At 39.6% G+C, this 26,528-nt stretch overlaps 1 protein-coding gene across 1 annotated transcript in view; it reads left to right on the forward strand.

The window, feature by feature from the left end:
* The window catches only part of MAD1L1 (mitotic arrest deficient 1 like 1), an 899,456-nt gene that overhangs the window by 496,311 nt on the left and 376,617 nt on the right, over nt 1–26,528 (forward strand). Inside the window, exon 17 of the mRNA XM_043978850.1 lies at nt 13,551–13,639. Within this exon, the coding sequence (XP_043834785.1) occupies nt 13,551–13,639 (89 nt within the window). The remainder of the gene's footprint in view (nt 1–13,550; nt 13,640–26,528) is intronic.

Consider the following 26,528-nt stretch of genomic DNA (forward strand, 5'->3'; position numbering starts at 1 on the left):
TATTTTCTCTGCAGTTTTGCAAGTAATTCATCTAATCTATCTAATTTATCTAACAACAGTATTTGTTTATAGCTTTCTGTTAGGATCTGAGTTAAGTGCTGAACATACAAATGCAAAAAACAATACTTTTAAATGTTCAATACATTTCACTTGCATATACATCCATGATGGAATATTTTAAATTGGGATTTTATTTACAACTTGTTCAATTTCTTTTCCTCTAAGTTCAGTTGTTTAAATTCTGTATAACTTTTCTCATCAACTTAGGCTTTTTATAGTATTGAAACTATCCGTTTCATTTATTAGTTTTATTAACTTGTAATTAGGCAAACCAATATCTAAAAATTTCCTTTATTTCCTCTTCATCTTTTATGAATTTAAGTGCTGTTTCTTTGTTTGAGTATCTTTTATATGTTGTGCCTAAGTTAGCTCTCAATTGGAAGACCTACCAATGCCTCATATCATTCCTGTATTAAACCTAAACTACTAGGAGACCAGCCTTAATAAGGCCAGCCCTCAGCAATGTGAATATGAACAATTCAGAGAAATATGGGAAGATTAGTCTGAAATGATACAGGATGAAATAAATAGTTCTGTAAAAACTATGTACTATGATTATATAATATAAGCAAAAAGAGCAATAAGACAGTATCTAAGCTCTGAGTAATTGTATAAATACATACTATTCCCAGAGAACAGCTAATGAAAATTACCTTCCTCTCTTTAACACAAAGAAGAACCACAGGGGCAGAATGATACATATATACCTTGTCAGAAGTCATCAATGTATTGGTTTTTGCTTGACAGTTTTTCCTTTGTTACAAGAGAGAAATTTTAGGTACAGGGGTTGGGGCAGTATTTTAACCATGGTATCAAATAAAATACCTTATTAAGATTTTAAAAATAGGAGGAGTTCATCACAAGAATTTAGGATTGTGGAAACAAGAAGAGTAGAAAAAGGTCCAAGAATTCCTTTTCTATGGGATATTTGTAAATTTAAGTACAGGAGCCCTGTGTGTGTGTGTGTGTGTGTGTGTGTGTGTGTGTACACACACAATGTATGTATATATGCATATACATACACACATACAAATATATATATTCCTTAAAAGTTACTCTAGGAAATGCAAGGCATAAGACATAATCCCTAACTCCAAGGAACTTACAGTCTAGGTTAGTAGGAGAGAGAAGATGTATGTGCATGTATAAATATGATAAAGTAGCAACATAAAGCCCCATTTGTTAAGTGCTAAATGAGTGCTATAGGTAAGAGAAAATTCAATAGAATTTTTTTTTTAAGGAAGAGATTACTATGGGCTTCTTCATGGAGAAGGTAACAACCCGGATTCTTACAAACAGAAAAGGAGCAGGGAGAGCATTTCAGATCAGAGAAATAGTGTGAATAAAAGGTATGGAGCCAGGAATTGGAAGGCAGAGTCAGCACAAACCAATTTAAACTGAGGCAAACAAGTGAATGTCTTCTTTGTGCCTTCCTGTGAGGGAGATGATCATTTCTATTAGCAGTCCAGTGACATTATCACATCAAGAAATGCTTCATTCAATTTTCTGATTATTGTACTTATCTTTCTTCCTAGCTTGACCCATCACAGATGACTGGGATAAAGCTGGGAAACCAGCACTCTAGATAATTCCAGGAGACAAGAATGGAGGGGATGAGGATTGGCAGTTTACATCAATTTCAACCTTGCTCTATGAGGAAAACATTCATTAGATACTCTCTTCCCCATCTCTGCTGAAGGCTGGGATGATGTTTGTTATTAAATTTCATGGAGAATGTTGGTTGTTTTTCCTTCCTTTCCAAGGGGAGGAGGAAAAGGTCTGAGAAGAGTTCAAGATTGGCATTTGGTGATAGAGAGTAGGTAAACACACTCATTTCTCAGTAGACTTGGCCTTGAGTGCAATTGCCACCTGTTTGCTGATGTGTCTAAATAAATCACCATCTCTCAGGATGAAAAAGTAAAGGTTTTGAAATAGGGGGCTGGGTGGGCAGAAAAGCAGGACAGATCACAAGTGGAAGCTTTGGAAGGATAAGGACCTCACCAATTTTCTTATTTTGCAGTGCAGGTTAATTCCTGTTCTGATATGGAAGCAGTCCCCAATTTAGTATTCTTTTGTAAGTTGGCTGTTTAGGATTTTTCCCCATAGAAGAAGTGTTATCATGGTGATCAGGTCCCCAGGCCAGGGAACAACAAGTCTCTTTAACCCTTAATATATAACCTATAATCCTATGGAACCTAGATGTTGTATGCAGTACTATTATTTATGGGAAAATGTATTTGAATTTCTGGACACTTCAGTGAGGAGATGATTCTATATAGCTTGGTTCCCATCATGCTGTTTCTTCCAAGGGACTGCCTTTGTCACCTCCCTTTGCATCTGACTAGACAGGAAGCATTGGGTCTTTATGACTCTCCCCTGTTTGAGGGGCACACAAAAGCCTTTTGAGTCAAGTCAAGAAAAAGCCATCAATTCACCTCTTCAACATTCATGTAGTGAGTTCCATATAACAAAGACACAGAAAGAGATACCCTCAGAGCAAAGAGAAGAGACTTAGGGGTTTTGCTTTTCTGCAACAAGAAGCAGATACAGTATAAAAACATTGTCTTTCAAGCCGTCATTTTCTTTTTTTACCTTAAAACGCTGTAGGGAAGGGAGCAGCTAGGTGGCGCAGTGGATAAAAGCACTGGCCTTGGATTCAGGAGGACCTGAGTTCAAATATGGCCTCAGACACTTGACACTTACTAGCTGTGTGACCCTGGACAAGTCACTTAACCCTCATTGCCCTGCAAAAACAAAGAAATGAACAAAAACAAACAAACAAATCTGTAGGGATAGACAATAGCATTTGCACGCATTCTACAATTAAACAAATATTTAAATACTATGTGATCTTTCGAAAGAATTGCTGATGTTTAGCTTGGAGAGTACTTGGGGAGACCTAATAACTATGATCAAGTATTTGAATGGCTGTCATGAAGAAGAAAGATTATTTTTTTTCCATTTGGCCCCAGAAGATATTACTAAGGTGGCAGTTACAAAGATCAAATTAAGGCTTCATGTAAGGAAAAAAACTTCTAAACACTTTGAGCTATCCAAAGGCATAGTTGACTGCTTCAGGAGATAGCAGGATCCCTCTCATTGAAAGACTGCAAGGCAAGGGAAGGCAAGGTATCTTTATTAAGGGCTTATCCTGTGCTAGGCACTGTGCCAAGTGCTCTTTATACAAACACAAACAAATATCCAGTCCCTACCCTCAAGGAGCTCATATTCTAATGGAGGAAAACAACACACACAAAATGGAGCTAAAATGGGGAGGGGAGGGCATCCTCCCTAGAGGGTTTGAGGGTGGGGATCATGAAGGTACAGTGTTGATATCTGGAAAGTGAGAAGCACAGAAGCAAAGGCTGCATGACTGATGTGGGGTGTGATTTCAAAGTGATTTTTTGTTCCAGAACTGGTTAGACTAGATGTCTTGTGTGGTCTCTTCCAACACTGAGATTTTGTGATCAATGCCATGTTGAAAGGTAGCAAGTCTCCTAGGCAAGTGTTGATTCACCCTTTTCATTAAGAGTAATACTGTGTAGAGATATATAGATATAACCTATATCAGATTACCTGCTGTCTAGGGGAGGGGGTAGGGAGGGGAGGGAGGGAGAAAAATCTGAAATTGTAAAGCTTGTATAAACAAAAGTTGAGAACTATCTTTACATGTAACGGAAAAAATAAAATACCTTATACATTAAAAAAAAAAAAGAGTAATACTGTGGGGGCGGCTAGGTAGCACAGTGGATAAAGCACCAGCCCTGGATTCAGGAGTACCTGAGTTCAAATCTGGCCTCAGACACTTAACACTTACTAGCTGTGTGACCCTGGGCAAGTCACTTAACCCCAATTGCCTCACTAAAAAAAAAAAAAAAAAAGAGTAATACTGTGATATTAGGAAAGTGGATAGAACTACCTTGTGCCCAAATGCTAATTGTCAAAGGAACAAGGGACAATATAGTCCCTGTCCTTTGAGCCCACATTACATACAATAAGGACATTTATAAATGAATATCAGGGCAGCTAGGTGGTGCAGTGGGCAAAGCACTGGCCCTGTATTCAGGACCTGAGTTCAAATCCATCCTCAGACACTTGACACTTATTAGCTGTGTGACCTTGGGCAAGTCACTTAACTCCATTTCTCCCCCCCCCCCCCAATAAATATATAAATGAATGTCAGACATGTTGATTACTTAAGGTTAGTTTTACTTTATTATTTCAATTCCTGTATTTTAAGTCAAATTTCTCTCTTTCGGTTTAAAGGAATTTCATTCAGTAAGTAAGTACAAGGGGTCTCAAAAATGTCAGTGCGAGTTTAAACTAACTCTCTCTCTCTCTCTCTCTCTCTCTCTCTCTCTCTCTCTCTCTCTCTCTCTCTGCGCGGGGCAATGAGGGTCAATTGACTTGCCCAGGGTCACACAGCACTAGTAAGTGTCAAGTGTCTGAGGCCGGATTTGAACTCAGGTCCTCCTGAATCCAGGACTGGGTGCTTTATCCACTGTGCCACTTAGCTTCCCCCCCCCAATTTTAAACTATCAACCATAATAATAATAATAATAATAATAATAATAATAATAATAATAATAATAATAATACCTTTTTGTAGTACTTACTATATACTAGGTACTATGCTAAGCCCTTTATAATTATTATCTCATTTGAGGTCATTGGAGGTAGATGCTGTTTATTCCCACTTTACAGATGGGGAAACTGAGGTTCAGTGACTTGCCCAGGGTCACAAGGCTAGTAAATATCAATGGTCATATTTCTACTCAGATCTTCCTGACTCCAGGTCAGGCTCTCTCTCCACTGTGCCACCAAGCTTATTTGTTCTGCTTACTTCCAACTAGCACCTATCTGATCGAAAGGTACTTTTCTGAATTAAAGCTTAAAACTGCCCAGAGACTGTTGGGTCACCCAGTATTCACTGAATACCTACTGTGTACAGAGGTACTATGCTAGGCACTGAGGAAGATACAGAAGAAACATAAGACATTTGTCCTAGCCTACACTGTCCCAGACATTTTCACTTCTAGGGTTCTGATTTAGTTGGTGCAATAAGAAAACTATGTGCAACAGCTGAATGAGTCTGTGTTATTGTTATTTAGTTGTTATCACATGACTGTAGTGTATTAATACAAGAGGCAGGCATGGTTGGCCTGCAAGTGTTCTGTGCCTTGTTGCCATCTCCACTCGGTCATCCTGATGTTAGCAGTTTCCCCAGGAGTGGCCATATACTGGGAAATCAGACCTCACTAACCCAATCACAAGACTTGCTTATAAACCACTTTGCTAATTTATTTAAGTAAGAGTTATGAGGTTTTTTTTACAACCACCACTAGGTCACTCCCCTGACAGTATTAAGGTACCAGAATAATGAAATAGTTTGGTGGACAGATCAAAGGGAGTTGGATAATCTTAAGGGATGTGACAGTTTGATTCCTTGTCCTCTTGCATTTACTATGTGCTGCTTGAAATTTAAAAGGGACCCGGGATAACGTTGAGTTAGCCACTTAGAGTGAAGAAATTATAAATGCTTTATTTATTACCAACATTCACTATACTCCATTAGGACATATACCTTTCCAGTAACCAGAATGCTTATATTGGCCGCAATGTATCTTTATTTAAAGGCAGCCAGGTGGCACAGTGGATAAAATGCTGAGCTTGGAGTCAGGAAGCACCGAATTCAAATCCAGATTTGGTCACTTACTGAGTGGGAGTCACTTAAACTCTGTCTCTGTTTCCTCAGCTCAAAATAGGGATAATAATAGAACCTGCCTCTCTGAAGGTCAAAGGAGGTAATATCTGTTAAGCATTTAGCAAATTGCTTGGCATGTAGTCGGCCCTTACTAATATGGTTGTTCTCTTCCCCTTTGAGAAATACAAAGAAATGTTCATTCTCCAACGTTTCTTTTTACTATACTTCACATTTACTGCCACTCTCCTGTTTTCATAGGATGACAGTGTCATAGATTAAGAACTAGAAGGCACTTTGTAACCCCCTCATTTTACAGTTGAGGAAATGAGGCTGAGAAAGATTAAATGATTTGCCTGGGGTCACATAGCTAGTGTCTTAGGCCATCTTTGAAATCAGATTTTCCTGAACCCAAGCCCAGCACTCTATCCACTCCTGCTTGTTCCCTGGACATTATATCACATGTCTTCATTATAACATACATTTTCTAACATGATTAAAATATTTTAAGTGACTACTTTAGCTTGGCCAGTCATAAAAGGAGGCACTTTAATCTCAACACTCCAGGTGCCATTGTAGGCTATTATTTCTGATAAGGTTTCCTGTATACTCTTAATTCAGTAAGAGAGACCATACAACTGGATAGTACAGTGCAAAGGATGTCTACTGATGCAGAGCCCCAGTTACTATACCGTTTCCATCCAGTCAGTTACAACTCAGATGGATAAAGTCGCTTGTGGTTCTGGTGGTTTTCCATATGTGTTCCTTTTATTATTTGCATCTCTGTTCTCTGCCAGTTGGTTATCAGAAAGGTGTGTAGTGGCTGAGGTAACAGTTTATTTATGACCACACAGGTTTTGAATCCTTGATCTTGGTGTGATTTGCCTAGGGAGAGATCTGTGATGATCTATGGCTCAAATTTAGGAACTAGCTAGGTATTTGTGAAATTACAAAAGGCACACATTTGTTAATCTTGTCCCCAGGTTTCACCATCCTTCATGCTGTATAATTAAGGGGATGAGGGCTTACCTTTATTAATATCTTCAAGGCCTAATTCCTTCATGCTATTTTTTCTAGAATAACTTCTAGCTATTTTCCCCCTTTATAATAGTTTCTCTAGGTCTGATTTATAAAACTGCTTTTCTCCATTGGTTGTAGAAGCTTCTCTAACCTAATAATGCCTTCCATTTTTGAAGACCTTAGCAAGAACCATGCCATACCCCCACTTTAGGCAACACTGGCCTTAGAGCATGCTGCCAAACCCCATCAGTTGAGTAAATGATTTGGTCCTTTACCTCTGCTATAAGAGCCATATCTGTGACTCACACAGAAAATACTCATGGAACCCATTTCTTGGAGTTTGCCTGGAATGTCAGAGGTGTAGAAGAAAATAGTTTTAAAGTAATGTACCGTCTTCCTGGCTGTTCTTCCTTGTCCTCTTGCATTTACTATGTGCTGCTTGAAATTTAAAAGGGACCCGGGAAACCATTGAGTTAGCCACTTAGAGTGAAGAAATAATAAATGCCTTATTTATTACCAGCATTCACTATTGACGCCAAAAATAACCAGCTAGAGTTATTGTCTTCTTTGTATACAACAGCTACAAGCATATATTCAGGAGTTACTTAGTTGCTGTGGTAAATAGAATCCTTCCCTATGCCAAGACCAGTCTTATGGATGCAAATTTTGAGTGTATGAATATATAATAGTGAGAGAGTGCCCCTGCTACTGCTCCCTTAAATGAGGTTATAGAAAGGGTGGGGGGAATGTGAGTGGTAAGTCCATTTTAAGAGATCGATGGATGGCTTGACTATGAACTGAAGCAGGGAGAACACTGCCAGGGACAAAAGTAGTTTGTCAGAGACCAAGATAAATAAGTAGTGAGTGAGTTCTGTGGAGGCCAAATAAAAAGGGGGGCCCAGTGGTTGTGTGAGCCTGCCAGTCTTAAAGCAATTCAGAGAATTCTTTAAATGCAGAAATATTTAAATTACTAGAAAACTCAGGCTTGGAAAGAGGCAGCCTGATTGAAGGCAAGAATGGAGAGAAGTGCTGTTACACGGAGGATACACAGCACTTCCCCTCAACACTCCAGACGTCCATCATACTGGTTAGAGTGGTTACTGGCCATCACAAGGGAGAATTCTCTACAAAGTTCATTCTCCTTCCTTTCTCTTCCTCCACTCGCTAAGAAGGAACCTTACTATTCTATCATGCCAGCTTTAGAAATCCTGTTAAATGTTTTTCAGGGTGGGGAAAAACTGTCATGAGGACACCTAACTGCACCCCTTGTAGTACAGCTGTTGTAATACAATGATTGGAGGTCCACAGTAACTCTTGATTGACTGGGGAAAACACCAGAAGCTTAAAGTTTTGGGGAAAAGCCAACCTTTACATCGCTAGTTTCTGCTGACCAGAAGTACAGTTGTTATCTGTGTGGTTTTCAGGCCCCAGTCACCCTTAGACATACCCCATCCACTGCCAATAGACCATAAGGACTACGAGAAAAGGGAGATAGACATTTTAAGTGTGGGGCAGAGACAGTCAAAATGTTTTTTATTGGGGCAGCTAGGTGGCGCAGTAAGCACTGGCCCTGGAGTCAGGAGGACTTGAGTTCAAATCTAGCCTCAGACACTTGACACTTACTAGCTGTGTGACTCTGGGCAACTCACTTAACCCCCATTGCCCCGCAAAAAAAAAAAAAAAAGTTTTTTATTGATTACACAAGGAATATGTGAGAGCTGAATCTACCAGGTTCCACAGAGTCCTTTTCTTACTCAGATATAGGTGTCTCGCTCTTACATTGCCCTTTAACAGTCTACAACTACTTCCCTCCAGCTGCTATTGGCGATAGAAATACCATTGCTCCCACTTAAACAGTAGAAAAATTCCCTTTATGCCCCATTTTCCCCAAAGGAAACAAATCCTTACTGCTGTTGTCTAACACTTGTTAAAAGGAACTCAAACCTCTTAACATAATAGACTTTCAGACTGTATAAAAAATGAAATAAAATTTTCCTTCAGGATCCTATTCATTAGAAGAATATTTAAACTTTCAGCCTATATTTTGGCTCTATATTTTGTAGTGGCAGAGCCCAGGATTCTTGGTTGGTAGGATCCATTTTTTTTTCTATTTCAAGTATTTATCAATCCACACTGATGAGAATTTGAAAAGGCAAAAATGAATTGGATCACATCTATCACTCCATTCACACTGAATGGTTGGTTACTGCTTTATCTAGATTTTTTAACTGGCTAAAAACACTCTCTTAATAAACAGAATGCTGAAAGAATTTTTTATTTATTTTGGAAGTGGGTAGTATGTATCTATATCATGATCACATGCGGATCCAATATAATATTAATTTAAATGTATACACACGCCTTACACATAACCTCTCACACTAAGCCTCTTCTCAGATACAGTTGGCTCTGTGGTCTTTTGGCTCCCGCTGCTGCTAAAGAGAGCAATTTTTCAAGTTTATACCAAATGTCGCTCTATTTCATTTCCAAATATAATCTCCTGGAGAGTAGGTTCACTCTCTCCATTTCCAATCTCTAAAGTTAATACATGAATTTATATTCCTTTCTCCCACTCACTCTCCTAAATTAAGAGATGTAATTACTAGTCGCGGCTGCTACAAACGAATAAAGCACTGAGGGAGAAGAGGCTGATAGTGCTGGACTCCTGCAGTGGCCTTCCTTTTCCTCCCTTCCTCTCTGAGGAGTCTGTGAGTCAGTTTCTTTCTCTCTCTCTCTCTCTCTCTCTCTCTCTCTCTCTCTCTCTCTCTCTCTCTCTCTCTCTCCAGGTCTCTTTTAAATGTAGCGAGTCTCAAAACCACTCATTCCTTCTCTTACTAGGAAAGCTGGAAGAAACAAATTACAAAATTATTTTTTGCCTATCAATTAATGATGATTTGCAACTCCCTTGGCAGTAGAGTACGAAGCTTTTTGGAAAGTTCTGCTTATCCAGGCCTGATTTCCTAGGCAACAAGCTAATTATTATTACTCCTTCCAATAAGCTTCTATCTAAATAATTATAAGGTGTTGACAAAGGGTCAATCTACAATTGAAATGGCCCATCTGTGGGAAAGGAAGGGGGTGAAGAGAATGTTTAACTTAAAAGAGAGGGTCCTGGGTTCTTGGTATGACTGCTCTAGGGTCTGGAGTGTCCTGTGTTAGACTGGTTTCCCCACCTTAAACTTGCAAGCTTGTAAACCCCGATTAGTTCAATAAAAAGTTTGTCCAATCTTTATGTCAACTCTGAAGAGAGGTTTGACAAAATAAAAATTTAAATATTTAAAAGATGCTATGAAGCAAACATTTTCATTCAGGATTTTTTGCTTCCTGAATGTGATGCAGCACTGTGCCTCAGGATTAAGGCCATGTACATAGACCTGGGAAGGATGAAATGCAGACATGAACCAAGCTCCTCCTACAGGAGAAATCTTTCTCCACATTCTCAAAACACTGCAGATCCCAAAGCATCATTCTCTGTGTATCCAATAAATGTAAAGATTACCATCATGGCTGTGCTTATCCCAGAGCCTCAGCACTTAGCACTGCCTTTGCATGTCAGAAGCAGTTGATAAATGAATTTAATTGAGTTAACATGGTGTAGAGCAAAGAGCACTAGATTTGGAGCCAGAAAATTTGGTTTTCCACCTGGGTTTTAAGCCTCAGTTTCCTTTTATATATATTGAGGATACTGCAATTCACATTCCCACATCAATGTTGCTATATTGGGGGGGGGGAGGACTCTACATTGGTATGGTTGTGGTGCTTATACACCATTGTTGTATTAACCATCATTCATTTAGTAAGCTTTAAATTCCTATTTGCCATAAATATACAGAGACCATTAGTGTAATGAATAAAAGAGGAGGTGACTGAAAACTATAGTTTCTCAAAGACATCAAAGTGGCCGAGGAATCACTAGCAGAGCACCTTGCCATCTTCCTCTCTGATACAAGTCTGTTGTGTTTTTTTTTCCCCTTGAATGGCCAGAAATAGGAGACAGAAGCTTGTTAGCTATGGGGGAAGTAGTGGGTGATAGATGAAGAGCGAAGCTCACAGCCTCCAAGGGTTTATGTGTAGGTTGCTGAATCTGACCTGTCTTTGGACCAATCATTAAGCCTCGTCAAAAAGGTTAAAATTGAGATAATGTTGAACATAATAATCACAGTTATAATAACCAATATCACTTGACTTCTGGAGTGAACCTATGAAACAGCTAAGATCCAAGAATGGAACCAAAAGGCCCAACTATAAATGCAAACACTATGTCCACAAAAAAGCACCAAACAAATGGTTGTCATGCAGATGTCTTTACAACAATGGAGGGGACTGTCATTCCACTGGATATGTTGATCAATTCAGATTGTCAGAGAAAGGGTGGAAACTATGCAGCATATCACCACAAGGATCCCCTCTACCAGTCTAATTCTTTCCCCTTTTTATAATTTAAAATTTTGTTTTAGATGCATTTATAATGTTTCTAATAACTACTTCCTGCCTTAACAAATAACAATAACAAAATTAAAAATAAAACCCTTATCATTAACATATATAAATCCAACAAAACACATTCTTTCATTGGTCAAGCTCAAATGTATATCTTCCTGCATTTTAAATTAATCTCCTTTCTGGAAGGAGGTGAGTACCATTTTTTCAGGGTTAGACTCCTGGATTCCTACTTTGTCATTGCATTGATTAGAATTTGAATTTTTCCAAGATGTTTTTCTTTATAATGTTGTTGTCATTGGATAAGTTGTTCTGGTTCTTCTCACTTTATTCTCTGCTACTTTGTAGAAATCTCATTGTCCTCTGAAACTATCCATTTTTATCATTTCTCATGACACAGTATTATTCCCTTACATCCAATAGGACAGCCCCTTATTTTTCCATTTTTGACTACTCCAAAAAAAAAAAAGCTGCTAAAAATTCTGTAAGTAATATAGATCATTTTCCTCTCTCTTTAATCCCTTTATGGTTAGCTGGGTCAAAGAGTATGCACGGTTTAGGAACTTTGGGGACATAGTTATAAATTGCTTTCCAGAACGGCTGGACCAATTCACAACTCCCATCAGCATTGCACTAATGTACCCTCTGATATATGTCATTTTCCCTTTTTGGCGCTTGTGTCCATCTGATATGAAATGAAACATCAGAGTTTTTAAAATTTTCATTTCTCTAATTATGATTTATATAATTTTTTCTACATAGTTGTTGAGAGCTTGGATTTCTTCCTTAGAAAAATGTCTGCACCTGTCTTCTGACCATTTATTTATTGGAGAATGTCTCTTAGTTTTATAAATTTGAATCAATTCTTTATATATCTTGTATGTGAGACCCTTATCAGTGAAACTTATTGGTAAGTTTTCTTCCTTTATTTATATGTTTCCTTTCTAATTTTAACTATGTTAGATTTGTTTGTTTAAAAATTTTCAAAATTTCATTTAATTAAAATCATTCATTTTATCTTGCACACTCCTGTCTATTGCTTATTTAGCATGAACTCTTCTCCTACCTATAGATTTGAAAAGTAATTTCTTCTTTGCTCTTCTAATCTGTTTTTGATGTGACTTGTTATATTTAGGTTAAGTATCTACTTGGAACTTATCTTGGTGTGTGATGTGAGGTGTTAGTTTCAACCTAATTTCTACCACACTACTGTCCATTTTTCCTAGCAGCTGTTGTTAATTAATATGTCATAGCATTATGGATTACAAAAACATGCCACCTACCAAATACCTAGAAAGATAATTTCCAATAGCAAGAATTAACGCGCCTGAAACTCTGTATTCTTCATAAACCAAAAGACATCTCCATCTTACAAACACAGACCTCACAATATCCTTGAGAATTCAACAGACAATTTGTACTAGAAGTAGAGCATCATCACAGATAAACCTGTATCTCACAGTTGTCCAGATATGACATTGCTCCATAAAAGCTTGATGTTGCTATGCTGAGTACTCATAAGCTCCAAAGTACTTGCAATGAAAAGCCCTGAAAATATAGAGACCTCATGTAATAAATCGAACCTGCATGGGAATAGAATGAAGTACAGACCATCCCTGTCATCCTTTCTGCTGTCAGTTTATCTCAAAGAGGTTGTCAGTGTACAGGAGCCAAGCTTACATTTCACTACTTTTGTTTGGTTACAAAAAGCTAACCCCTTATCCATATGCACAACAGTGCATCAAATATCAGATATCAGAGAACAGTAGTAAAATAGTGACTTGTTCTTGGTCCATCTCTATCTGCTCTCCATTGATTATAACTTGAGAAGAACTAGAATAACAAACAACAGCAGCTCACGTTTTTGTGACAGTCCTGTGACTCAAAATGTGAGTAGATTAAATGATTAGATTGAAATTGTTTTTCTTCCAATCTACTAGGAGGCATATGAAGACAGTTATTCCCTTAAGTCTTCCATGAGTTGTGTAGATGGGAAAGTGTGAGCCCTTGTAGTTATGCTAAAAATGAATTAATTTTGTCACTGGCATTTTAAAGAAGGGGGAAGAGCTCGAATATGCCAGGTCAGATTTGAGATCTGTTGGCTTTTAGAATCTTTGTTTCTCTACATATAGCAATGTGATTTACTGCCCATCCTAAGAAATGTGAGTTAAAAGTTTTCTTTGGGATCCCACAGGACAGGGTTTGGGACAAAGAGGGACATTTGGGACATTAATTGTCTCTTTGAACTTACCTCTTCTTTGCTGGGGGTGGCCTGGAAGTAATCACCACCATCTTAACTTATCATCCTTCCTTGTATTTTCTCTCTTAGTTGGATGTAGAGCTGAAAATCCTCAAGTCTCAGGCTGGTACACTTGATCAGAGCTTCTTTGTATCCAGTGATGAGTTGAACACCCTCAGGTGAGTATCAGAAAGTCTCCATGAGAACTTAGAGGAAGTGCAGCAACACAGACAGATTGTTCCTGGGCATCGCCATGTGCTTCATTCTAGAAAATTGCTCCTCCCTCCTGTCTTCATGCTGGCCTCCCTCACCCCCAAACCTTTTCAACAAATTGTTAGTTTCCCTGGCTTTACTCTTCTGTTTACATAATTCAGTCTGCCATTAACAGCTAAAAGCTGCTTACTTCCCTTCCTTTCCCTTATCTGATCATAATCTGTTGTCATTCCACCTCTCCCTGTACATTATAATCCCTAACCACCAAAATCCATTTTCAGGAGGAGAAATGCCATTCTAGCAAGTCCCTAGCCTGGTATCCTGCTTTGAAGGGAAAGCCTCCTAGTACTCATTCCCTTGCCGGACCTGCTGAAGGTCCTGATAGCACTCTACTCTGAAGCCAAAGCCCTATGGACATTGAAAATCTAGAACTTCCCTTAAGGATGAACACACTGTCCCCTGGTCAGAACCTTCCCATCCTACCACCCTGAATAGCTGTCATACTATGTCTCTCCTCCCTCTTTAGAAGGCCATCTGCAGCCAGCACTTCAATTCTCACTCTCTTTAGTTTGGCTGCCAACTTCATCATTCAGCTGAAACTATTCTTTCCAAAGTTACCAGTGATCGATCTTTTAATTGCCAAATGGCCTCTGCTTGATCCTCAATTTTTTTTTTAACCTCTTTGATACGTTGGATAGAATATTGGGCCTGGAGTCAGGGAAGACCTTAGTTCAAATCTGGCCTTGGACACATACTAGCTGTATGACCCTGGGCAAGTCACTTACCCTCTGTTTGCCTCAGTTTCCTCAACTATAAAATGAGGATAATAACAGTACCTACCTTGCAGTATTGCTGTGAGGATCAAGTGGGAAAAAATTGTAAATTGCTTAGCATAGTACCTGTTCAAGAAATGCTTGTTTTCAGGGGCAGCTAGGTGGCACAGTGGATAAAGCACTAGCCCTGGATTCAGGTGGACCTGAGTTCAAATCCGACCTCAGACACGTGACACTTACTAGCTGTGTGACCCTGGGCCAGTCACTTAACCCTCATTTCCCAGCCAAAAAACAAAAACAAAAGAAATGCTTGTTTCCTTCCTTTGACATTGTTTACTATTCCGTTGTCATGAATACTCTCTTCTCTAGATTTCATGGTTCTCTTCTTACCTGTATGACTTTTCCCTCTCCAGTCTTTTTTGTTAGCTATTCCTCCAGGTCATGCTTACTAAATGTGGGTGTCCCCAAGGTTCTCTCCTGGGCTCTCCTCTCTTCTCTTTCTATACTATCACACTTGGTGATCTCATCAGCTTCCATGGGTTTAGTTATTGTCTCTAGAAAAATGATTCCCAGATAGATGTATCTAATCTTTTTTTTTTTTTTTTTTTTTTTTTACTGATGCAGTTGGGGTTAAGTGACTTGCCCAGGGTCACATAGCTAGTAAGTGTTAAGTGTCTGAGGCCGCATTTGAACTCAGGTCCTCCTAAATCCAGGGCTGGTGCTCTATCCACTGCACCACCTAGCTGCCCTGATGTATCTAATCTTAACCTCTCATATCCTATAGTCTTTCACCACCAACTCTGAAGTATATATCCTACAGGCCTCTCAAGCTCTCCATGTCCAAAGTCGAACTCTTACTACATTGTTGTTACTGTCAACCTCTTACAGCATTCATTCAGCATATCCCATCTGTTTTCAAGTCTTGACTCTCCCTTCACAACATTCCTTGTATATATCCCCTACTCTTTACTTCTCCAACCATACTCATCACGCTGACTTTCCTCACCCCACACCTGGACTATCCTAATAGCCTCCTGGTTGGTCTCTAGGCTTTCTCTCTTCCCACTTGAGCCCATTCTCCACTCAGTGAGGTGCTCAAGTCTGATTGTGTCGACCTTTTATTCAGCAAGACCCCGTAGCTCCCTATTACCTCAAGGATCAAATATAAAATCCTCTGTAGTATTTATAGCTCTTTACTGTTTGACTCCTCCCTGCCTTTAAAATCTTCTTGCCCTTTACTCCCATTCATACAGTCTAGCAATTTTGGCCTCCGTGCTCTTGCTTACAGAGAACACACTATCTCCCAACTCTGTGACTTTCCATTGACTCTCCCCCTTACCTGAAATGCTCTTCCTCTTTCTACCTCTTGTTTCCCTGGATTCTTTCAAGACTCAGCTCAGATCCTACCTTCTAGACAAGGTCTTTCTTCATCTCCATCCCTTCCTTCTTCTCCATGGCTTCCCTCTGACATTCTCTCCCTTTTCTCCTCCCTCTCTCTTTCCAGTGGGAGGGGGAAGAGGGATGGGGTGAGTCTTTATTATTTATTATGTGCCAAACATTGGGCTAAGTGCTGGGGTTACAAATACAAACAAAATGTCCCTACATTCAAGGACTTTACATTCTTGGGGGGGGGGAGGAGCAATGAGGGTTAAGTGACTTGCCCAGGGTCACACAGCTAGTAAGTGTCAAGTGTCTGAGGCCAGATTTGAACTCAGGTCCTCCTGAATCTAGGGCCGGTGCTCTATCCACTGCACCACTTAGCTGCCTCAGCTTACATTCTAATGGGGAAATATAACATAAAATGAAGATTAGACAGGGGAGTGGTAAGGCAAAGAGTGAATTTGAAGTGGAGTTAGAAGTGAAGTGAACATGGACTGGGCACCTTATGAAGGGCCCACCAATCACAATAGAACCACACAGCAGAGACATCTCCAGGTTGAGAAGGTAGAGGTAGAAAAGTCTGGAGAGCAAGGAGTGGCACCCCATTATCTCCACCATTGGCATGTGTGAGCTCTCTGAAGGTGGGGACCACATTTCTGCCTTTTCTTTGTATCCCTAGCACTCAGCACTGTGCTTGCTTGGCATGTTGTAAATGCTTAATGACTGCTTCTGGAATGACTGACTGAAACTGCTCTCTCCATTGTTACCAATGATTTCTTAATCATTGCACCCAATAGTCTTTTTTTATTCCTCATCCTTCTTTACTTAAATTTAGAGTTCTCATGTTTTCAAGTCCCAGAATATTAGATTTTACTCTATTGTTTTTCTTTTTAAAGGTAAATAAATTAGGTCTTCATGTACACCCTCAAAAAATTGTATGTGCCTAACCACAACGGGTCCTGGCTTCTCTTACCAAAAATCCATGTCTAGCATTTTGTACTTTCAGATGAGTCTTATGCAAGTCGCCTTCTTCTAATCTTAGTTCCCACTACGGTTAGGCACATAATCATATACTTAGAACCAGAAAGAATCTTAAAGAGCATTGAGTCCAACATAAATTTACAGACAATGGAACAGAAGCATAAAGATGTATATTGACTTGCCTAAGATCATATAGGTAAGAAGTGACAGGGTCAGGATTTGAACCCAGATCTTCTGATTACAAATCCACTGCTCTTGGGGCAGCTAGGTGGCACAGTGGGTAGAGCACCAGTCCTGCATTCAGGAGGACCTGAGTTCAAACCCGGCCTCAAACCCTTGACACTTACTAGCTGTGTGACCCTGGGCAAGTCACTTAACCCCAATTTCCTCAACAACAAAAAAACAAAAACAAATCCACTGCTCTTTATACTCTCATACTGCTTTTCTTTTTTGAAGATAAAGAAATTGTTGTTTCTTTCTACGTTCCCACTCCTTTGTCTATACCTTCCTAAAAGACGTTTACCTTTCTTAAACTACCACAGTCCACCTTATCTTACCATGTTGCTTTTGTATACCTTCTGATGGGTCTCTATGGAGTCACCTTCTTCTGATCTTAGTTTTACTTTTGTTGAGCATTCTGCTTCTCTGTTAGTAAAGCTAACATCCTGTTGGCTAATTTCTGGAATTTGAGGAAGCTGTAGGAGTAATTTGCCAGTCTCCCTCTTTCACATCCTGGTTAATATAACCAAAGTACTTTTTCTGTCTCGTAGTTTCAGTCTCTTTGTTTCACCTCCAAGAATCGTTATTTATTTTCACTGAGCAGCATTTACTGGCTATTAGCTGTTGCAGAAGCAGCTGGATTTCTTTGTTTTCCATGACTTCATGTTTGCATGAAGATAAGATCTCAACAGGAAATCTGTTTTAGCAGGAATGCTTGGAATTCTTCTTTCATTAAAGGTCTATTTTTCCCCTTATACAATTATATTTTATCTTGCAGGATAAGTTTTTCTTTGTTGTAAGCATTGTCTTTTGAAATATCATATTCCAAGGTTTTCTCTCCTTTAAAGTTGTTGCTGTGGATTCTTGGATGATCTCGATCATGTTTCCTTTATACTTTCCTTTTTTATTGTTTGCTACATTTTGGTTTTTTGCTTTGTTTTGTTTGACCGGGAAGCCCAAGATTTGTTCTATAACATTGCTGGAAATTTTCACTTTGGGATTTCTTTCAGGAGATCACCAATGGATTCTACTTTCACTTTGCCCATTGTATTCTAGTAAATCTTGGGCAGCTTTCATTTATGATTTCTTAAAATGTGATGGCAGCTAGGTGGCACAGTGCTGGGTCTGAAGTCAGGAAGATTCATTTTTAACAACTTTTTTTGTGGGGGGACAGGGCAATGAGGGTTAAGTGACTTGCCCAGGGTCACACAGCTAGTAAAGTGTTAAGTGTCTGAGGTTGGATTTGAACTCAGGTCCTCCTGAATCCAGGGCGGGTGCTTTATCCACTGTGACACCTAGCTGCCCCCAGGAAGATTAATTTTTGTGAGTTCAAATCTGGCCTCAGACACTTAACTAGCTGTGTGACCCTGGGCAGATCAGTTAACCTTGTTGACCTCAGTTTCCTCATCTGTAAAATGAACTAAAGAAGGAAATGCCACCCCATTCCAGTATTTTTCCCAATAAAACCCAAGATTGGGTCATGAAGAGCTGGACACGATTGAATAACAAACAACAACCACAACAAAAACAACAAAATATGATGAACAGGCATTTCTCCCCCCTTTTCTTTTGTCATGGTTTTCAGAGAATAAAGCAATTCTTGGCTTATCTTTCTTTTATCTTTTTTCAAGATTAGTTTTTTGCATAGTAGGTACCTTACATTCCCCCCACCCTTTTTTTGTTTTAATATTTCTTGTTGTCTCATGAAATCATTGATTTGTTTGTACCTTTTTTCTCCTTCTAATTCTTTCTCCCAGATCTCTCATTTTACTTATTTCATTTTTTGATCTCTTGCATTGTTACTTCCATGTACTGTCAGTCCTTTTGACTGACTTATTCCTACTTATTTGTACTTGTAGAGTGTGTGTAGTCTCTTAAATTGAAAATACTTCTTCTTGGTGTTCAGTCTCTTCTCTTCATTCCTAACTCCAGCCATAATTCTTGATTTACAACTTTGTGCTAGATCCAAGCTCAGCTCCCTGCCTCACTCTTCTATAGTTCAGTGAGACCCTCTGTGGTCCTCGTCTTGATTTCCTAAGCTCTTACCATTCCTTCCTTCCTCTGCTCATATATCTTTGGTGAGTTTTGCTGGCAGCTTTCAGAGGCCCTTGTCATAGTCCTGTGGCCATAGGTGCTTGGTGGTCCTCCTTTGACTGGGCCCTACTGTCAGCTTCCTCTGGGCCCTTCCTGGTCGGGGCCTTGATGTAGACTTGTTTACCAGAGCTCTTGTGGGCTTTCCTGGTCAGGCTGGACTTCTAGTGCCCCCAGCACTGTCATAAGCTGGGTTTTGTGCAGTCCTATGTTAGCTGAAGCAGCTTATTGGGAAGTTTCTCTTGGGATTTCTTGATTCTTATTGAATCTGGTGCCTTCTTTCATTTATTGCTGGGGTATATAGGAGAGAGCTGGGTTCCTCTACAACACTTCCCACTCTCAACTTGATATCTAAGTTCTTTATATTATTGACTTTTTATAGAGTGTGTGTGTGTGTGTGTGTGTGTCTATAGCTATACACATATATTTAGTGTGTATACATGCATGTAGATATGTATCACCATCTATCTATAAGATTACCAGTTGGATCTCTGGGTCACAGAATATGGATATTTTAATCAGTTTCTTGGCATAATTCCAAATTGTTTTCTATAATGGATGGACCATTTCATATTGCATTAGTGTGCCTATCTTTCTTTCCACAACCACCCAATGGTGACTATTCTTATCTTTTGTCATTTTTGCCAATTTGCTGGATGTAAGATGAAATCTCAAAGGTGTTTTGATTTTCATTTCTCTCGTTGTTAATGATTGGGAGAGGGTCTTTCAGATTATTTTCGACATTGTGTTATTCTTTTTTGAGAACTGTTCATTTCCTTTAACCTCTTAATTAATAAGGGAATGGCATTTTGCATTATTAAATCATAGAATTTTGAGAGTTAAAAGGAGCATTAGATATCACCTAGTCAAATCCCCTCATTTTACAAATAAGAAAACTCAGGCCTCTAGGAGCAAAAGAACTTGCTTAAGGTCACAGACCTTAGTTATTTAAATAGGTTCAATTAAAACATAGGTTCTTTGTTCTTTCCAGCATGCCTAGAAGTAGCCATGGTCTTGGACATCATGTGCTGAAATGTTGACAGTATTGCCCAAATGTAGCAGCATGAGAGATAGAGACAGAGAGAAGAGGAGGAGGAGAGGAGAGGAGAGGAGGGGATAGGAGAGAGTCAGACAGAGAGAAGAGGAGGAGGAGAGGAGAGGAGAGGAGGGGATAGGAGAGAGTCAGACAGACACAGAGAGAGAGAGAGAGAGAGAGAGAGAGAGAGAGAGAGAGAGAGAAGAAGGAAGGGAGGAGGAGAGGCACCTATTTTTTAGCAGTTCAAGTAAAAGAATACTGTATGTGGGGTAGAAAGGGAGTGCTTTTCTTGATGTCGGAGCAAGTCAGTCTTTGACTTTTTGCCCTTCTCCTTTATACCATGATTTTTATCCTTTTTACCATGATCTCCCTCAAAAGTTAATTTACAAAAAAACCAACCAAACAAAAAAAGTTAATTTACCCCACTCATTGTTACTTCAACTTTTCCTGCTTGATTACTGTGGAAGAGAAGTATAGTCCAGCCACCACTAGATATCAGCTCCATTCTTAGCTCATCTTTTCTGTAGAGGCTGTTAGGTGTTGCCGTGGATAGACCACTGGACTTGGAGTCAACAAAAACCTGTGTTCAAATTCTGCCTCTTACTAGCTGTGCAACTCTTAGCTAATCACTTGAGCTCTTTGTGTCTTAGTTTCAGTATCTGTTTAATGGGAAATATTAATGGCATCTGCCTCCCAGGGTTCTTGTGAAAATCTAATGAGTTAATAATAACAGTAATAAAAGGATTTGTATAGTGTTTTAAGTTTATATAGTGTTCATATAGTTTACATAGTATTTAAAGTGATTTGCAGGGCAGCTAGATGGCGCAGTGGTTAAAGCACTGGCCCTGGACTCAGGAGTACCTGAGTTCAAATCCAGCCTCAGACACTTAACACTTACTAGCTGTGTGACCCTGGGCAAGTCACTTAACCCCCATTGCCCCGCAAAAAACAAAACAAAACAAAAAAATAAAGTGATTTGCAGATATTATTTTATCCTACCCCAAAAAACAAACAAAATAAAACGGAGCAGGGGGAAGGGGGGGAATGTGTTACTATATCCCCATTTTACATATGATGAAACTGAGGCAAAGAGGTTAAGAGACTTAACTCAAGGTCATACAGTTAGGAAGTGTCTGAGGCAGGATATGGACTCAAATCTTCCTGATTCCAAGTCCGCTGTTCTATATCCGTGCACTTCCTGGCTTCCTTAGCTCTTCACAAACCTTAAAGTGTTAGCCAAAATGGTGGCTATTATGATTGTTGCTGATATTGTTATATCATTTTAGTCCAATGGAAATAGAAGCCTTTGAATCAACTTCTCTAAATAATAAGTATTTTCTTTTTCTTTCCAATATGAACAAACAAAGGGTTGAAGAAGAAATGCTGGTAAATTTAGAACACGGTGAGGAAATACAATAACTTGACCCTAACAGTGTGATGCAAACTCTTGTTCTTACACCGGCCTTTCAGTAACTGTGATTGTACTTGTGCTTTGTGAATGGTGCTGAAAATAGGACTTTTTCTTTTTAAACTTCTGTATTTTGTGGATTTGTTTCAACAAGATTCTGACCTTGTTTTCCTCCTCTTCTTTCATGTGGGAGTTTTACATGACTTTTAAAAAGCCTGTCACATAAGTTCCCCTTTGTCAAATCTTCAGGCTGTATAGACAATTTAGAAGCACATCTCTTTGCCTCTCCTCAATGATTAACACCTGATTGCCAGTAAACTAGTACAATTTAGTTCCATCCATTCTCCAACAAGTGTGAGTACGGTAAGGCCAAACAGCTCTTAACAGGCAGATGTATAGGACTGCAAACTTTTTATGTTTAAATATACACATCTATGCAAGGATCTGTCTATTCATCTGTGTGTAGATACACAAATATACATATATACATGTGTATATTTTAAAGCTTTGTTACAACTTTTTCTTTTTCAGAGGGCTCGGAGCCACAGCTGTGGAAGAGTCTTAGTGTTTAATTAATAGAAATTCAGGTCAACATTTGTTTAACTTGCTTTGCTGAGAAAATGCCGGTTTGTCATCTCCAGGCAATATCAGCATTTCCGCTTTGGCAGCTGGTCAGAGAAGGGGGCATGAGGAAAATGCTGAATGTGTTTAACTTGAGTTGTGGTTAGGCAGAAAATAGAAATTATTCAATCTGTTTCACTGGAGCTTAAGTTGATTCCTGCTAAGGTCTAGATGGAATCTTGATTTCAGAATTTGGCATTGTTCTCTTGGGTCCCCTTATTATTTCATCCTTTCTCTGTAGCTGAACAAAGCTAGAGAAAATCACAAAACTGGACTGACAGGATGCATTACAAATTTATGTTATATAATCTCAACTGGGCCCTCACTATGGGAAAGCAATTCTTTTGCTCCTCTCTAATTAACTCACTTTCTCACTTACCACAGCCGCTCATTTCATGGGTCCTCAAACCTCCCATGGCTGCCCCTAGTACCCCTCCCTGTTAGCAGAGAGCCATGCCTCCTATTTTGTTGAAGAGATTAAGACCATTCTCTGAGAGCTTCCTCTTCCACTCTGCTTTTTCTCATCTCACCTTGATGCCTTTTTGCCACTTTATCATTTACCCCTGTCTCACATGAAAAGGTGACCCTTCTCCTTACCAAGGCTAACTAACCCCTCAATGTGGACAAGTATCCCATTCCAACCTATCTTCTCCAGCAAATTTCCCAAACTCACCCCAACCCCCATCATCCTCACCTTCTCACTTATCTTCAATCTCTCTTTGTCTACTGGCTGCCTACAAACATTCCAATGTCTCCCTCATCATGAAAAACAACCCTCTTTTTTTTTTTTCTTTTTTCGGGGTAAAGGGGGTTAAGTGACTTGCCCAGGGTCACACAGCTAGTAAGTGTCAAGTGTCTGAGGCCGGATTTGAACTCAGGTACTCCTGAATCCAGGGCTGGTGCTTTATCCACTGTGCCACCTAACTGCCCCCAACAACCCTCATTTGATCCATCCATCCTCACTAGCTATTGTCCTATATCTCTTCCTCCTTTTATGTATCAAAGGAGTAGCAAAGTCCTTGATAAAGCCCTCCACTGTAGGTTCCTTTTCTGTCATTCTCCTTTTAACTCGCTACAGTCTGGCTCTATCATTCTACTGAAATTGCTCCTTAAAAGTTATCAGTGGGGCAGCTAGATGGCACAGTGGATAGAGCACCGGCCCTGGAGTCAGGAGTACCTGAGTTCAAATCCGGCCTCAGACACTTAACACTTACTAGCTGTGTGACCCTGAGCAAGTCACTTAACCCCAATTGCCTCACTAAAAAAAAAAAAAAGTTATCAGTGATCTCAGAGCTAATGGTCTTTTTCAATCTTCAGCCTTCTTGACCTCTCTGCAGCCTTTGACACTGTTGATCACTGGCTTCTTGATACTATCTTCTCTCTTGCTTTTAGTGAGGCAGCTAGGTGGTGCATTGGACAGAGTACTGAGCCTGGAGTCAGGGAAGACCTGAGTTCAAATTTGGCCTCAGGCACTTACTCGATGTGTGACTTTGGGCAAGTCACTTCACCTTGTTTGTTTCAGTTTCCTCATCTGTAAAATGTGCTGGAGAAGGGAATTGCAAACCACTGCACTATCTTTCCCAAGAAAACATGGGATTGGGGCAGCTAGGTGGCGCAGTGGGTAGAGCACTGGCCCTGGAGTCAAGAGTACCTGAGTTCAAATCCGGCCTCAGACACTTAACACTTACTAGCTGTGTGACCCTGGGCAAGTCACTTAACCCCAATTGCCTCACCAAAAAAAAAAAAAGAAAACATGGGATCACAGTGAGTGGGACATGACTGAATAACAGCTTTTTCCTATTTCTCCTCCTACCTTTTGTAAGCCTCTTTCTCAGTCTCCTTTGCTGGCTCTTCACCCATGTCACATTGTCTTTCCTGGACCCTCTTTTCTTCTCTATACTATTTCACTTGGTGGTCTCATGAGCTCTTATGGGTTCCTCTGGATTATCTCTATGCTGATGATTCTCAAATCAATTTACCCACTTAGGATCATAACTTCTCAGCCAACTTCTTTTCTCACATCTTCAACTACCTATTAAACATTTCAAAACTTATATCCCATAGACATGTTAAACTCAACATGTACAAAACAGAGTTTACTATCTTTCTACCCTCAAAGTCTTCCCCTTCATAAACCTACCTAATTCTGTTGGGGGTAACACCATCCTCCCAGGCAACCAAGCTCCAAATGTTTTCTGAATTGAATTGAATTGAACCTTGAGGTGTTGCCACTATCTCCTCACGCCCTCAATCTAATCTGTTTCCAAGGCCTATTTAATTTGCTTCTGTAGCACCTCTCCAATATGCCTCTTTCTCTCCTCTGACACTGCCACCACTTGGCTTCAGGCCCCCACATCGCCTCAGATTAGACACCTAGCCTACTTTGGTAGCCTGCTAGTTGATCTCCCTGCCTCAATTCTCTCCCTACTCCAGTCCACCCTCCATTTAGCTGTCAGATATGATCTTCCTAAAGCACATGTCTAACAAAGCACCCCCACCCCCACCCCCATTCATTTGGCTTTCTGTTATCTTCAGGATCTAATATGACATTCAAAGCTGTTCACAATGTGGCCTCCTACTTTTCCCATCTTCTTACACTTTGCCCTCCCTGCCTCAGGCCTGTCAAGGTACCCTTCAACACAGTGACACTGCCCTCCTTGCTGTTCAAGGAACAATTCACTGTAGCTCCAGACTCTGGTTCATTGCTCCCCATGCTTAGATTGTTCTTTCTACTCATTTCTGCCTCCTGACTTCCTTCTGGTTACAACCAAAATTCCATCTTCTACAAGAAGACTTTCTTGAGCTTCCCTAATGTTAATGCCTTCTCTTTGTTGATTATTTCCATTTTTTCCTGTATAGAGCTTGTTAGTACATATTATTTGTGTGTTAGCCTCCCCATTAGGCTGTGAACTCTTCAAAAACAGGCCCAATCTTTTGTCTTTCTTTATATCCCCCACAATTAGCAGTGCCTGGCACTCACTAGGTGCTTAGTAAATTCTTATTGACTGACCGGCTATAGTTGGTTGGTTGTTTGCTGTCGTTTGTGTTGGAAAAGAACCAAAATGGTATCACTATGTAAGGGTCAGAGTACAGTGTGTCTGACTATGGCTAATCAGTCCATACGAGCTTTGAAGGCTCTATCATGGGTTGGGCACAAATAGTCCCATATGAATATTTGAAGTGGAGATGTCTCCATTTGCACATCTCATTTCTTTTGAGCTACTGCAATTCTTCTTTGCTCATAAAGCACAGCACCTTCTTTGATATAAGCACACAATGCTGGGCCATCCTTTGCCAGCATCTACCAAGACTCACAATCAATTCTGAAGTTCTTCAGAGAGACATTGAGAGTGTCCTAGTGCTGACCACCACTTTAGGCAGCATCTTGAAGCTGAGGGGCTAAGATGATTTGTTAAATCAGATCAGACACTGTTAATATGGAAAAAATACATTTGAATTCCCAAATAACTAAGAGAAAGAATTCTCTCTAAAATTCTTCAAAGAAAACAGCAATGACATAATGATTTTATGTGGTTAATAGGCTCTTTTTTACATGGTAAGTTAGAGACAGAGTTACGTTACTAACCTGCCATTCTTTCCTTACCTACTGTTGAAAATGTTTTCTTGTCTTAGAAAATTGGGTCCTGGAATGAGGGAGTGAGAGAGTTCTTCAGAATTTCACATCCTTGGATTTTCATGTTTAAAAATGCTTTTATTAATTGGCTTCTCATACAGAAGTCAGTTGTTAATTGGTCACTAGCTTCTAATAAATCCTCAGAAAAAAATACATCATCCTTTTCCCATCAGTATTTTACCTTGTCAGATTAGAATTACAGAATCACCTTGACAGTGGGATTCTCATGCAAATTTCCTTTGATTTTTCTTTATGTTTCAAATTTCTACATGGTCCGTCCCAAGTGCATTCCAATGCCATTCAGTATGACTTTTCCTATCACAGTTTCTATCAGTAGCTGTCTTAGACACATCTCAATTTAACCCCTCCAATTAGCTCATGTCTCAGAAGTATGTGTTAAAACACATTGTCTTCCCCAGATATATTAGGGAAATATCCTCTGTCCTTCATCCTCCAATTGAGTATAGATATGGTATTAAGGACCAGATGTTTTAGGAAGCCTCTTTAGACCCCAGGGTTGGGTTTTGTTGTTGTTGTTTTTACCTTTTCACTTTATGTTCACTTTAAGCTCATTTCTGAAAACATGCTAGTAGACAAGTCACTTCAAAAATTAAGGTCATCTATTTTAATTCCTGCCAATCAGGATTTATATTCTGAAGTGAGACAAAGAGAGAGACAGAGAAGAGAGACCCACCCACCCATATTCACCCTG

The sequence above is a fragment of the Dromiciops gliroides genome, chromosome 1, assembly GCF_019393635.1.
Source record: "Dromiciops gliroides isolate mDroGli1 chromosome 1, mDroGli1.pri, whole genome shotgun sequence".
NCBI lineage: Eukaryota > Metazoa > Chordata > Mammalia > Microbiotheria > Microbiotheriidae > Dromiciops > Dromiciops gliroides.